A 14,120-nucleotide genomic window follows, 5' to 3' on the forward strand; every position below is an offset into this window, starting at 1 on the left:
TATAACATCAGTTATTCCGCAGCAGGATTTCTATTTCACACGCTATTGAAGTGACAGATATCACAGAAAACTACATCAGGTCTTTTCTGCCCTCTGACTCATACTCCTAAATAACTCTGGTTGACTCATTTCTCCTAACTTGGCTGAAATCTAAGGTTTCCCTCTCTTAACAAATAAAAGCAGCTCTCTCCCTTCCTTCAGCTTTTCCAAGTGAAGATTCTGAACATTCCCACTATTCCAGCTAGCTGCAGGAAATTAAAACAAAACCAAATTGATTCTAGCTGACAAGACAAGCCACCTACCTCGTTGCCATGATTACAACGTGCAGAACCTTCTCTGAGCACACCCTGGATCAGCTACACACAAAATGGACTCGCTATATCCAGTCACTAAAAACACAGCCAACAGATTTACCATGAATAATTAAAGCCATTTTTATGTTCTACATCCACCTACAACTGTGTTTATGTTGCTACAGAAAAAACACCATTAGGACTGAAAATCATTAATGTAAGTAACTGCACCCTGATTAAATGAAGCCACAACAGGAACAGGGCACCAAGAGATATGCTATTTTATTTAAAATCAGAACACAGTAGATTACAGAAAGACTCATTATGCAAACAAATCCACTGTATGTTTCACAACTTGCTCAGTATTAAACTGTCCCTTTATTAGACAGTCCAGGATCCCACAGAGGAACTGGTGCAGGATGACTCTGCCTCCTCCAAACTCCATGTTTGCCAGGAAGCTCTGTAAGGAATTGTGGGTTGGAGCTCTGTGTCTACATCATGATTCCAGTTTGAGAGGGCAGAGAAGTCCCAAGAGAGGTCGAGACTGAGGTTGTGGAAGTTGGGGCACTAAAGCCATGATGAGCCTGTGCCCAGGTGCCTCCTGGCATCCCACAAAAGCTCCTGTTCTGTCGTCCCTCCAGGGTCAGAGGTGACCTGTCTGGATCAGCTGTGCTGGAACAACCGACTGCACCCTCTCTAGGAGACAGCACTGACACCCACCCGTGAGTTAGGACAGTTCAGTGCTGATCACCAACCAAAGTCTAACCATATAAAACTAGTTATAACTTACAAAACTGCAGACAAACGACTGGCAGAAGTAATGCCACCCAAAGAGAGCATTTCCAATGCTACCAACACTCTAAAGCCGTGTTACACATTGTATTTAAGAGATTTTTCTCCACTCCAATTGCTTTGGGGAAGTATATGCTATTTGTAGCAGACATCAAAAATCCTCATTTTATATATATATGTATATATATGGCAAGCATCCTGAGCCACCCCCTCTCAAGTCTCAGCTTGCCTATGGCATTTTAATCTCACTATTTTATAAACAGTGCAAATTAGTACAACTCTAAACATCCTAGCCAGAGCAGAATTTATATATTAGCTATAACAGAACAGGAGAAGCTGTTCAAGGGCAACAGGTTGAAAGCACTGACACAGCTCTTGCCCAACTGATCCAGGTTAGTGTTTCAAGTTTGTTGCTGGAAGGATTTAAACAGCTTTCCACAGCCATTTTTCTCCTTTCCCCTTAAACATCACCAGCAGTCAAGTAAATATTTACAGTTTGTGTGCACACACACACACAAATTAATGGCAAAACGTTGTCCATGAGCAGCTGGACTTCAGTTATGAGACTGTAATAACTGAGACACCACATCAGTTACATCACCTACGTTCAAACTTACCCATCAGTGAAGGCAACTAGAAGCTTACAAATAGCAGATACAGCTGTTTTTTTTCTGAAGTATGAGGGTGAGTTTCTTTGTAAAATCAGTGCTCTTGAAGAGCCCTTAAATCAGAGTTAAGCAATGGCCATTCAAATGATAAAAATGCTAATTTCCTAGAATTACAATCACCAGTAGTGATCCTAAGGCACATCAGCCACATGCATATGCAATAATGCATTGTTTTGCTTTCAGACAGAAAAATTGCATTAGCTTTGTCTGTTATTTAGTGTGCACAAGAGTTTGTTTTTAGATAAAGTATCCCTGAAAGGTCATTGTTATCACAAAAGTTACCAAAAGACAGAAGATTTAACAAGTAGTAAAAATATTTTTGGACTACTAATACCAAGAAAGTTCCATACACAAAACGCAGTGCAAATTCACAATACACTTATCCATCACCTCCATCACTTCTGAGGACTTTCAACCCTCAGAAAAAAGTTGGCACTTGATAAGTGTAAAATATACCTGGTTGTTTTTATGAAATCTTAGTTAAACTGATTTGAGAGTGTTTTTGCGTAGCAGGCTCAAAGTATGAATTTCTGTACTCAGTCACCACTCTGGTAGCCCCCATCCACTTTAATTCTTTCCAGGACACAAACCATTTCTACAGCAGACTTATGTTTAGGATCCAGATACAACAGCTGCCAACCAAATACCAGCACTAAAAGCACAGCAAAATTACTTTGAAACGAGTCATAATTAACCATGCTTATACAAAGCTTCAGTGAGAAAATAATACCAAGTAAAGATATTACACTATTTTTTAAAAAAAACACATCCTGTACCATCACTAGATTACAGAAAAAACACACTTAGCAAACAAATCCAATGCACGTTGCTTCACAAAATCCCCCATCTATAAAAACTTGCCAGACTTACACTGGGGAATTGGTTCAGATGCCAATAACACTGACCAACCTTCTGCCCTTTGTCTTCAGAAGGCAAAACAAGTCAAATGATCATATTTTCAGAATCAAGAGCTTCCTGTTATGAGCTTAATTTCAGATTAGTATTTGCTAAGCACCACACTCCAGAGGAAATGATTAAGGGACAGTTCAGGGCCTTATGTAAAGAAAAAAATAAATATTCTATTCTGACTGATGTTGTTTGTAGTACAAACTTCCAAACAATGTAGTGCATTCCAGGACAGTGATACCAAAATGCTCTGAAATAACCAGGGGCTATGACAGATTCTGGACTGATTGATAACAAATTCACAGACACATTCTGTGCAAACAACAAGTGTTAAGATTTGCCTCCCCCAGTGCTGGATTAAAATACCAGCACACGTCTGCACCTTAGGCTTCGAGAATCACACTGAGAATGAAATGTGAGCTGTCCTAAAATGCCTCCTCTCCAGTGGCATAAGTCAAGAACAGATCCTGTAAGATGCAAACAGCCACCATGGAGTTCATAAAGTTTTTCTGTTTTGCCTACTCGCAGAGGAACATTAACTGCAAATTCCAGATGGATACACATGCCCAAAACTGCACAACTAAAGGAAACGGGAAGTTAAAAATAGTTCTGCTAAGTGAGAGACAGAATTAAGGGATAAAATGAAATTGTGAATCTTCAAGTGGGCAATGACATGTGAAAATCCAGTATTTGATTAAGAAAATACCCTGCCTAGATTCCTGGAATCACATGATATCAAAAGCTAAGCACCTGTGTAAAAAAATCACTTGTGTATCCAAGGTGTGGAAAAGGAGAAAAAAACAACTGTAAGAAAAAGTCTTAACAGGCAAGGAAATAAAACTGCCTGGTAAAGTGTCTATAAAACTCTAAACTGGCTCTACAAACAGTTTAGTTTCATTTCAAGAGACCAGGACTTTGAGGGTATCGAGCTGTTCAGGAGTGGAAGGAGTGCCTACTCTGATTACAAGAACTCTAAGGTAACAACTGAAATGCAGAAATGAAACTCTTGTAGTTTTCCCTGCCTGAAAACCACCCACCGTGTTCTGACAAGAGTTGCAGCTCAGTGAGCTCTGAGAATGTTGTGCACCTGGCCCTGAATGCAAAAGGATGTCAAGGAGACCCAGTGCACGCCCCTTGCCCAGCGGATATGGGCACCAACAGAGAATTCCTTAGAGACACAAACAGCTCCCATCTGCCACACATACATCCAGCTGTGGTGGGAACACACCAGAGCAGAAGAGGATGCTGATCTACCATCACTAAAGAATTCAGAGCGTGGCTCGGTTGGTAAGGTCAGGAAATCCACCACAGGCGGCTTCCCCGTTCGATGGATTTATAAAATTTAGACCCTCTCACCTTCTCAGGAAAACCTTGTCATCACTGACCTTTGAACACAAACATCATCACATTTACCAAAGCAACTGCAAACCTCTGTGCCACAGCTCGGCCTTTGTACTCCATTGTGCAAAGAACAGAGGCTTCCCATTGCTACAGCAAGTCTCTGATGGGGGGGAAAAGGAAATATAAGCACCAATACAATAAGTCAGGCGCACCGGAATATTTACTGGAGGATAAAGCCAGGATGTGGCGGAACACGAGGTGGTCTTTGGGGAAGAGCTGGAGGGTACTGTGGTACAAACTGAGATGGGTATCCTGGCTGTGGCATTTGACTTGTGGGCTGAACATCCCCTGGGCGAGGCGGGAGAGGAGGGTACGGAGCACCTGGATAAGAAAGAGCTGGTCCTGAGCTCATGGCTGCGGTAAAGGGAGTAGGGAAGCGTCCTGCTGGGACTGAGGAGGGTGGGGGGGGTGGTATCCGCCGGGGCACGACGGAAGGAGGAGTGTTTGCATCCGGCTTGTAGGAATCTTGAGGTGCTGGTGTTGTCTCGGGCGCTCTGGGCTGAGCTGGAGGCTGAACCTGAGGAAGTCTCTGTCCCTTCAGCACCATTTCTTGGAGCTTCTCAATCTTCACCCGGCGCAGGTGAGCCAGCTTCCTCTTGCTCTGGTACTCATCAATGAAGGAATCCAGTGGTATTTCACCATCAAGGAATTTTTCTGCCATATTCTGTCAAATACAGAACAATCTCTTAGAAAACAGAGCACTGCAACAGAATCTAAATGGCTCACATCCTAAAAATAGCAGCGTTTTGCCTGTGATTTTCCAGCTGGCATACGGAAGATGACTGGCATACTAAAAATTCTGAGCAGAACTTTGAGTTCGTTATTACTCAGAAGCCCTGGGAGTTAAATATCACTTTTGCATAAATTTACACCGAAGTAACAGCAGTAAAAACATCTGAATCTCACTCTGAGCATTCCCTGATCATCAGAGATGGGAACGAAGCAAGGCCAACAGCTTTCCAGATTGCCAGCTAAGCTGAATTACAGCTCAGTGCTGCTTCAGTGCCAACAGAAACACTGAGAACTCTGTGAGGCTCAGCACAGAGAGGCAGATTATTGCTAAGTCAGGTTTAATACTCACCCTTATTTGTGGCTTTGAGCAAATGATGTTTAATAATTGAGAGATGAACAAACATATAATCACAAAATCCAACCTGTCCTGGGAATGTCTTTTCATGATCACAACTCAAGGTTAATAAACAGATTTTTCCCCCTGATATAGTTATAGAAAATGCCTGCAGGCAAATCAGCAAGCAAAGCCAAGCACTCCCATTATTCTGAAGTTAGACCACCCTTCAAGCACTGGTATCACAGCAAGTGGTGACCACTGGCACCTGCACAGACATGCAGAAATCCTAATGGAATATTTCATCCGAAACACTGCAAAAACCAGTGCAGGCACAGTTTTTTATTAGGCTACTAATTGACATTTATAATGAAGTAATACAGATACCAGGCAAACACCACTAAAAAGAGATTCCATTTGTATACACGATGAGTTTGAAGGCAAAGCCAAGGAACTAAGAGGGTTTGGCTTTCTTTTCTAAAAGAGAGCATCTTCTCTCTCAAACTTCAAAGATGTGAAGACTAAAAAATCACTCTGATAAAAAAAAAATCACTGGAACTGAATGGCTGCTCACTGAAGTTCAAAGCAAAGACCAGACCATATTCTTATAAATATCCCTTAGTGTACACCATGTTAAACTCTGCACTGCAGGAATGGACTCTGGGAGGTTCAGTTACGGGTGGCAGAATTGGAGTGTTCTGTCGTTACCTCTGTGTCTTCCTCAATCTTTGCCCCCTCGGTCTGCAGCAGAGCCAGTAGGGTCTCCAGGGAAGCATTGCTGGATTGTCTGTCTGTAATGGCATGGAAAGAACAGAAAATGACAGCTGCCTCTAAGTGACTTATAACTACAGCCCCAGACAGCTCAACAATCTCTGAGGCACATATGTACAAGCAGCAGGCTCCTTGTTCTAGACAGGGTGTTCTACAGTAAGAGACAGAGTAAGAATATTGTCAGAATATTGTCAGAGTGCTAAAAGTTGACATTTAATTACAATGATACACTTATAATATTGAAAGCCAAAGCACTTCAGCAAGTGCAGAATCAGATATGCAATACTTCATGATTCGGTATGAACTGAAAGGTCAATGCAATATTCTGTTTGATTTACGATTAGTCACTGAAAATTCAACTTGTGTTTTTAGCAAGGTAAATGAATCTAATCATTAGGGAAGAGCAGGTCAAGAACGGGTAGGTAACCACACAGTAACAGAGAGAAACCACAGTATCTGTCACGAGGTGTAACAGACACTTAATAAATCATAATAAGTGTGATCTAGTTCAGAGCTACAGGAGAGTGACATTTCACTTTGTACCCTAATTCACACAGATAAAAATGAGACACCACAAACCAAACAACAAACAGGCAACGGATTTACACTCACTTAGAAAACAGCAAATCATAATTGTCAACAGCAAGTGTTACCTAGTTTTGTTTTCTTTATCTGGTATGCTTCAAAAAGAACTTGCAGCTCTTGATATTTTTCAGTCAAATTTGATTTCAAAGACTCCAACTTTGGCTGGTACAAGAGATTTCCTTCTGCCAGACTGCGGTTGCTGGCGAGAGTCATGTCCTTGCTGTGCTGAACATTTTGGGCCTGGAAAGAAATAAATATTTTAAGAAGTGCCTGAAATAACAGTGAAATTATTAAGCAGGACAATAAAAAAATTTGAAAACTTTTAAATAAAAAACAAAAGTAAAAATTAGTGCTGTGGTATTGAACCTGCAAATGATGACCAAATGATGACATGGACAGATAAAGCAACAGTTGCTCTCTGAAAAGATCTGAATTCCAGCAGTGAGATGCAATGACTGCAGCAGAATGTCACCCCTTATCTTGTTAACCTGCAAATAACAAAGACTGCATCCTTACTGTTCCTTCTCCAGAATATTCTTCCTCCAACTGTGTTGAACCAATCCTGGATTAATGCCAAAAGCTTCTTTTTTTTGGTTTATTCCTTCTGCTTAACATTTCCTAGCCTTAAGACATTATTCCTAAAGAACAACTGACAATTGTCACAAGTTCAGGATTCAGCCAGGTTCCCGTTTGCTCACACTCACGTAGGCACAGGATTTTATCAAGACATTCTTCAGGAGCTTTGGGAAAGCTGAGTGTTTGGGGAACTCTGTCCCAGGTGTCACATTTGATTCATTAAAATATTCAGACATCAAAAGGGAAAGAAACCAAAAACCAAGGGATCCGATTTCAGATTTTCAGTCTGAATCAACAAGTGGAACAGTCTTCCCATGGCACAACACAACTCTATTAAGCTGCCTTCAAAAACCAACAAAACTTCTAGTACCCTTTTTGTGACCTCCTCCATCAATACCTCCCTTCCAGCCCACCTTATCCCTGTTTAGCTCCAACAGATCCCATTTACAGACCTCGCACATCAGTCAGTGCAAACACGAGGGGCTTTCTCCTTCCACACTCCTGGGTGGATACAGAGCCACACCTCAGAAACAGGAAAAGAGGAAACCCAAATGAGCTGTTTAAAAGCCCCAGAAAAGGATAGGATCAAAATTCAGGTGTTTTTCCAAGCATAGCAACTCTCTTTGAAAGCAATTACTTCCTTTTGAAATATTTACACACTACTTTAACTTGCTAAATTCAAAATTGGCTCAGTGTTACTTAAACACACCTTTGCCCCCAGATACTGCTCTTCAAATACCCAAGTTTTACTCTCTTTCACCCTGTTTTTGCCAAACCACTTTAAAAAAAAAATCAAGGCAAGGATAATGTTAAGTCCTAAATTCTACAGCAACCAAAAATTCTACTCTAAATTGTGAAAATCAGAAATTATTCTTTCAATATTGTTTTGTCTTCTAAAGGTTCTCACATCAAGCCTAAGTAAACTTCCAGTCCTATGTTCATGTTCAATTTAAACCCTCTCCAAGAACCAAAGGAAAATCCCCTCTTCTTACTTTTGAATCCAATGCAAAACAATTTAAATTAAACTGGTTTCCATTTGTTTATTCTCATATGATCCAATCCTGATAAGACTGTTGCTTTCGAAAAGCTGAAAAATTTACATTTTTTCAAACAATTATGAAGAGAATTAAAACATACAGGATTGAACAGCTTAATGACTGGCATCCAGCTTCTTCCCAAACACCTGTCCCCACCACTGCCAGCCAAGGAAGACTGTGTGCAAAAAGACTGATGGTTTCTGGTGCCTTTTTCACCATTTTAATGAGTTCACTACTTCCTCCCAGTGACTCCAGTTTGCTCTGGTGGTTGTATTTTCACTGCTTGCAAGGTTGATAATTCTCATTTCAAAGGTGCAGAGTCAGTGTGGGAAGAAGACCAGTTTAATGAGTGAACTTTGATCTCTCTTTTAGGATGAAGAAGAAGAACACTTACTCAGGAGAGAAAAAAGCCAGTGCACACAAACCTATAAACCTTTCAAGGGCACAAATCCCAGGAAAAGGAAGCTTCAACTGAAATCATACACAGTAAAAAGGAGAAGGAGGACCTGATGTCTCCTCAAAATGTCTCTCAACAGGACTAGAGAGGACCAGGAAGAAAATGCCTTATGTTCTACAATGATTTGCTGAATAACTTTATTTTAAAATCATTTCAAATTGTAAAGATGAATAAATATCAGTATGACATAATGTATCTGACTTGTATAAACAAGGAAAATATGACTAATATGACCTACCTCCATCTAAGGCAGAGTGACATCCTGTCCTGTCCTTTGCATCTGGGATCTAGTAATTATGGACTAGTGTAAACTTTAGCAAAAGCCTTAAAAATACTTGTTTTAAACTAAAAGAAGTTAAGTTATTCATAATTGCACTTTAAGTTACAGTGCTTGAAATTACACAGGACTTAATGACTCAACTTTTTCCATATTTCAGCAGTTCTAAGAAGGGCATTTTTTTTTTTAGCAGGAGTTGAACAAAACCACTACTGACATTTAATAATGAATTCAAGTGTCACTCCTGAGGTCTTCACTTCCAGCATTAGTCTGTGTCAAATGTCTTCTAACAGTGGACACTTGGAGAGATGAGAAACTCAAATCTTACCCAAAACCATGAGAAGAACCAGTTCCTCAAACAAAATAAACTTAGGAATGATGCTTAATGAAACTTAAGGAGGAGCTGGTGAAGACTCATCCACCTGTTCAGAACATTTAAATACTTCACATCTCTGAAAGAATTTTGAAGTCCGTGGGACAAGTGAGTTCTCTTTCACAGCAAAGAGAACAGATATAATCCCACAGCAAAGCAACTTGAACACAGTCAGGATTTTACAAACCAGGATAATCTCTGGCACTGATGCTAAGGTCTGTGTAGGAAGCCTTCCAGCATTTGTTCCCCTGCATTTGGAAGTTAATTCAAAGAATCAGAAAGCAAATACTCTAAAATTTGCCTAAAGAGCAGTGTAGAAAAACTTTCAAGAAATGATGACTAATTTAAAACAAAACAAAAATAAAACAGTTGCAAAATCATCCAAGGGCCAAAGCCACAGTACAGCATGAACAGTCTATTAAGATTATCAGTGCAGCACAAAGCAGGCTTTCAGCATCCCTTCACAGCTTCCCACAAGCCTAAGACAGAAGCTGAGGACGGAGTAAATCCAAAAGATGTTATTTTGCTGTCAGATGTGCCCTATGACAAAAATGTGTGTTAGCAGGGAACTGCTCCTGAACTGGATGTTCATCTGCCTGCTGGAAGTGCAAGGAAAAAAGTTATTAAGAGAAATCAGCCAGGAGCATGGGACTCCAGCAGAATTCCTAGTAAGACTCTTGAAGTCATGAGCACTTCACCAGGCAGGAAACACTAATCTGAAACCAGATGAGAAATACCAGTCAGAATCACGAGACACAAAGAGACAGGACAATATTAAAGAGAAGATACACTTTTCTTTTTTTTAACTGCTAAGCTCTCACTATGAATTCTGAATGGGACAAATGGGGCAACAATACTGAGCTGATTGTAACAGGATTTTCATGGCACAAGGATGGCTCACCACTGAGCAGAGAACTCAAACCCAACTGCACGCTGCAAGAAAATGAAGCCACGGACACACAGAGGTTATAAAAGACAAAAATCATGGTTTATGCAGCACTTCAAAACTTAAGCTGCTTAAAAAATGAGTTTCTTTTACAGAAGTAATTTGAATAATTTTACTCAAGGATTTATTTAATAAGCACTTCCAAGAACAGGCAGCAGCAACTTCTTTGGGCACTGAGATTCTACTGCTTCCATCAGCTGCAGCCTCGTTTCATCTCACTTTTAGAAAAGGAAGATAAATGCTGGGTAAAATTAAAGCAGAACTAGTACCAGCTTAGCAACATTTGTACTATAAACGTTTATCATTTACACCAAAATAATGGTTTGTAGTAAGAGTTATTTGTGTAAAATGCTGAGAAAGGTCACCCCGGTTCACCCAAAAGCACATTCCCAGAACTGAGTCCTGGGACACTGAGCAACTGCAACCCCAACTACAATCCCACAAGGTCCAGCAAGTGCTGCTATAATTATAAGCTTCCTCAGCCAGTAACACAGCGAGGAGTCTCTTGGTACCTTCGAGAAAAAGTCTCTTAAGGAGCTATAAATAAAAGCAGCTTTGTGTGGCACTGTTTTAATTGCTTTATACATGGGACACATCCACGTTAGGTTCAGGTTTCTATAACCTTTCTCATTCCCACATTCTCTTTCACTTACACATACTCGTAACTTAGGAATGAAATACTGTAGTCACACTGCAGGAGTGGAAGGATGCACATTTGGAGTGTCAAATTAACCCCTGAAACAGGAGCTGACAGGTGCAGAGTAGGAGAAGAGAGACTTCTTTTACAGAAGATTTAACAGTGCCTTTTCATCATGGACTGGTGAATAACACACCCCCTACCAACATGTGTTCTGCAATAAATATTAAAACATGTTGCAAAGTAATTAGATTGGCTAAATTTAGCTCTTCTGAGCACTTAAGTGTTAGCTTTAAAAAATGACAAAATGAAGCTTAGAGGGTAAGTTGCAGTTCCTACACATTTCTTGCAGAGGGAACAGACACTCAGCCCTGCAATTTGCACTCATCAGACACAGGCAGATTACTCATTTGATGCTCAGCTGGAAGAGAAAAATCTATAGTTGTCACCCAAACTAATTCCTAACTTTGCAACTAAATTTCATGTTTGGCCAACAAGAACATAACCACTGGCACATAACCACTGGTTTCAGGACAGGAGTGGGAATCCAAGAAATCTGGGCATGAATACACAGAGTTTAACTTGGACTTTCTGTCCTGCCTGATCTTTTCAATCAGTTTTTGAGAAAAGGTCTATGCTCAAAAATCCCTTCTGTGCTTGCCAGTGTACTCTGAAATTCTGGAATGAGAGGAAGGCTGACTTCTTGATTTCATATCATTAAGGTATTGAAGAGTGAACAATTTTTGGCAGTGGAACCTCAGCAGTCAGTAACACAATGCTGCACTGTTACAAAAAGGGATGCTCCAGGAGATAAAAAAATAACTTGTTTTCACAGAGAAATTCACCAAATTACCACCAGTGTCAGGTCACAAATTCTCTCATCTGTGCTTTTTAGAGTTTTCACATTGACATTCACTTTTATAAACAAGGTACTTTTATGACCCTGCCTGGCAGGGGGTTTGGAACTAAATGATCTTTCAGGTCCCTTCCAACCCAAACTGTGATTCACTATCTCATGAAGATGAATACTGCAGATGTACTACAGAGATTACCCTGAAAGAGTTATAAAAAAAAAAGCCCTCCTCAATTTTAAAAGACTGGGAGTACCAGACAACTGGCTTCCTTCCTCTTTCTAACAGACAAGATGCTTGTTGTTCAAGCACTAAAAGCTCAGAGGCTGCAAAACCAACCTCAGAGGCAGGAAAAGCAGCAGCTTAGCTCTGAAGTCACAGTGTCACACACCTGAGGACACAGGTGCAGGGCACTGCACGTGCACATCACCCTAGAAATGGGAATGTGTGAGTGGGCACACACAGATACAGATACACACACAAATCCTGCTCAAATGCCACACAGGAATACATTCCCTTTAAGGCTGGAAGTGCCTATTTTTAGCTATTAGCAAGAAAGCTGAGTGGTTTTCCAAATCCTCCTCTTTGTGAACAAAACATTGGGGTTTGAGCTGGGTTTCCCCTGCAACGAGGAGAACAAAGGTTTTTTTCAATTACGGAATAATCAGCTTTAGCCAACTTCGCCACTAAAAATACAAGTGACCTCATAGAAGTGACTCAGGAATCGTGATTTAATTGGCATGTCACAGTAAAATTAGGAATTTAAGGACTCTGGAATAACCCTACAACACAGATACATAGGGACTGACAGCAAAGGAGCAGTGAAGTCACCATGGTTCCTCCTTAATGCTCAGGATTTCCCTCTCTCCCTCTTCCTGCCACAGTGAAAAATCAGGTCTCAGCAGCACAAGCTCAGGCACTAAACAATTCAGTGAAGGCAAGAACAGAATGAGGAAGAAATATTCAAGCATGGCCAATTCTTTCCAAGGTGAGTAAACACATTTCTAGTTGAACATACTCCAGTAAAAGCCTCCACATCCAATAAAAGAGGATTATGCCAGACAGCAGCACAGCCATATTTCCACACAGCCTGAGCACCTCCAAACCCCACACTCTCCAAACACCACAAAATATTCCCTGGGGGCCCAGAGAACTTTACTCTACAATTTAGAGCCCTTCTGATGCCAACCAAAGAGGAAAACCAGAGGGTCAAACTGAGAATACGGCCTGGTTGTGCCCATGTGTGAGAGAGGATCTTTCCTACTGAGGTCATGAGGTTTTCTGTCACTTCTTACCTACAGTCTTCAGTGCACATTGACAAATAAATAATAAAAAAGAGCCCACTGAGCCAGGCTTTGTGCTCCTGTCCCTTGTCAGAGGTCACACTGAAACCAGCAGTGCTGCCCCGTTTATATCTTTGCAAACTTAAGCCCATTATAACCCACTGGCTCTCTTTAAATAGTTTTTATAGAGCAGGGTTCTCCTGCCCCCAGCAAACCACAGGGCCTCCGAGGTCTCTGCATGTTTTAGTCACCACAGCAGTGCCCGTTTCTTCCAAGTTCTCAGAATATAAACTATTCTGTCTGGCCCCCTCTCACAAATCTATTGATACAAGGTTCAAAATATAAATTGTTGTATAATACAGCCAGTAAATTCCCCAGGACACCTCGTTAACTTGGCCTCAGCCTTCACTAGGCCTCTCCATCAATACTTTGACAATTTGGCTTGAGGGGATCCAGAACAACTTCCTCAGAAACACCAAAAGGAATCTTAGTTTGAGAGAACACAAGTATAACTGATTTTACTTAATAAACTAAGCTTCTTTCTCAAGAACACATTGCCCCCCCCTTTTTTTTTTCCCTGGGGCTTCTGTCCTCAAATTTTAACCAACAAAACCAATAAACAAAAGACCCAGAGAAGCACAGCACATTTCTTTCTTTTGAAGTTTTCGTAGAAATGGTTTCATCTTCTTTGCTGTTAGCTGACCACACAGAGAGAGCCTTTCAGGCACATCTGTGGCCAAATAAACCCAGAACAGTCTCCTATCAGAACTGCAACACTGGCACACAGAAAAACTCGTTAAAGACAACCACAGCGGGGGGAAGAAAACAGGCTTCTATTCTAAGAAGGACAGATTCAAAAGCACGACTTAAAGTCAGATACACTGACAAAGGGACTTCGACCTGTGCAAAAGGCAAAGCAAGGGGGAGAAAAGCCCGGGGCACACAGAAACCTCTTTCGCATTGCTTTGAATTCACCCTGACAAAACCCAAGGCGCAAAACCAAGGCTGCACGGATGGAAAAGCTGAGCCCATCTCCGGCCCTGAATAATTAATTTAATTCAGCGTTTTCAGCCCGGCGAGCCCCCTCACCCCTCCTCTGGCACCCGGCGGGCACCGATCGCCCCACGGCGGGGCAGGGAACAAAAGGCCGGCAGGGAAAAAGGGGCCGGCAGGGAAAGGGAAGGCAGGGAAGGGAAGGGGC

At 41.2% G+C, this 14,120-nt stretch overlaps 1 protein-coding gene across 1 annotated transcript; it reads right to left on the reverse strand.

Moving 5' to 3' along the window:
* Positions 1-549: 549 nt before the first annotated feature.
* Positions 550-6,718, reverse strand: VPS37B (VPS37B subunit of ESCRT-I). Its single transcript, XM_008926659.3, has 3 exons — positions 6,551-6,718; positions 5,835-5,917; positions 550-4,724 (listed from the first exon to the last, which is right to left on the reverse strand). Exons 1-3 carry the CDS (start codon positions 6,693-6,695, stop codon positions 4,221-4,223), a joined length of 732 nt encoding a protein of 243 aa, XP_008924907.1. The 5' UTR covers positions 6,696-6,718; the 3' UTR covers positions 550-4,220.
* Positions 6,719-14,120: the final 7,402 nt, after the last annotated feature.

The sequence above is a fragment of the Manacus vitellinus genome, unplaced genomic scaffold, assembly GCF_001715985.3.
Source record: "Manacus vitellinus isolate BGI_N305 unplaced genomic scaffold, ASM171598v3 scaffold_31_pilon, whole genome shotgun sequence".
Classification (NCBI taxonomy): domain Eukaryota; kingdom Metazoa; phylum Chordata; class Aves; order Passeriformes; family Pipridae; genus Manacus; species Manacus vitellinus.

Excerpts from the sequence above, each read along its gene's own strand:
- VPS37B (XM_008926659.3), bottom strand. The coding sequence starts at position 6,695 with ATGACTCTCGCCAGCAACCGCAGTCTGGCAGAAGGAAATCTCTTGTAC. Across the intron at positions 5,918-6,550 it reads GATAAAGAAAACAAAACTAG|ACAGACAATCCAGCAATGCT; the intron begins GTAACACTTGCT and ends ATGCCATTACAG. Across the intron at positions 4,725-5,834 it reads AGATTGAGGAAGACACAGAG|AATATGGCAGAAAAATTCCT; the intron begins GTAACGACAGAA and ends TGTATTTGACAG.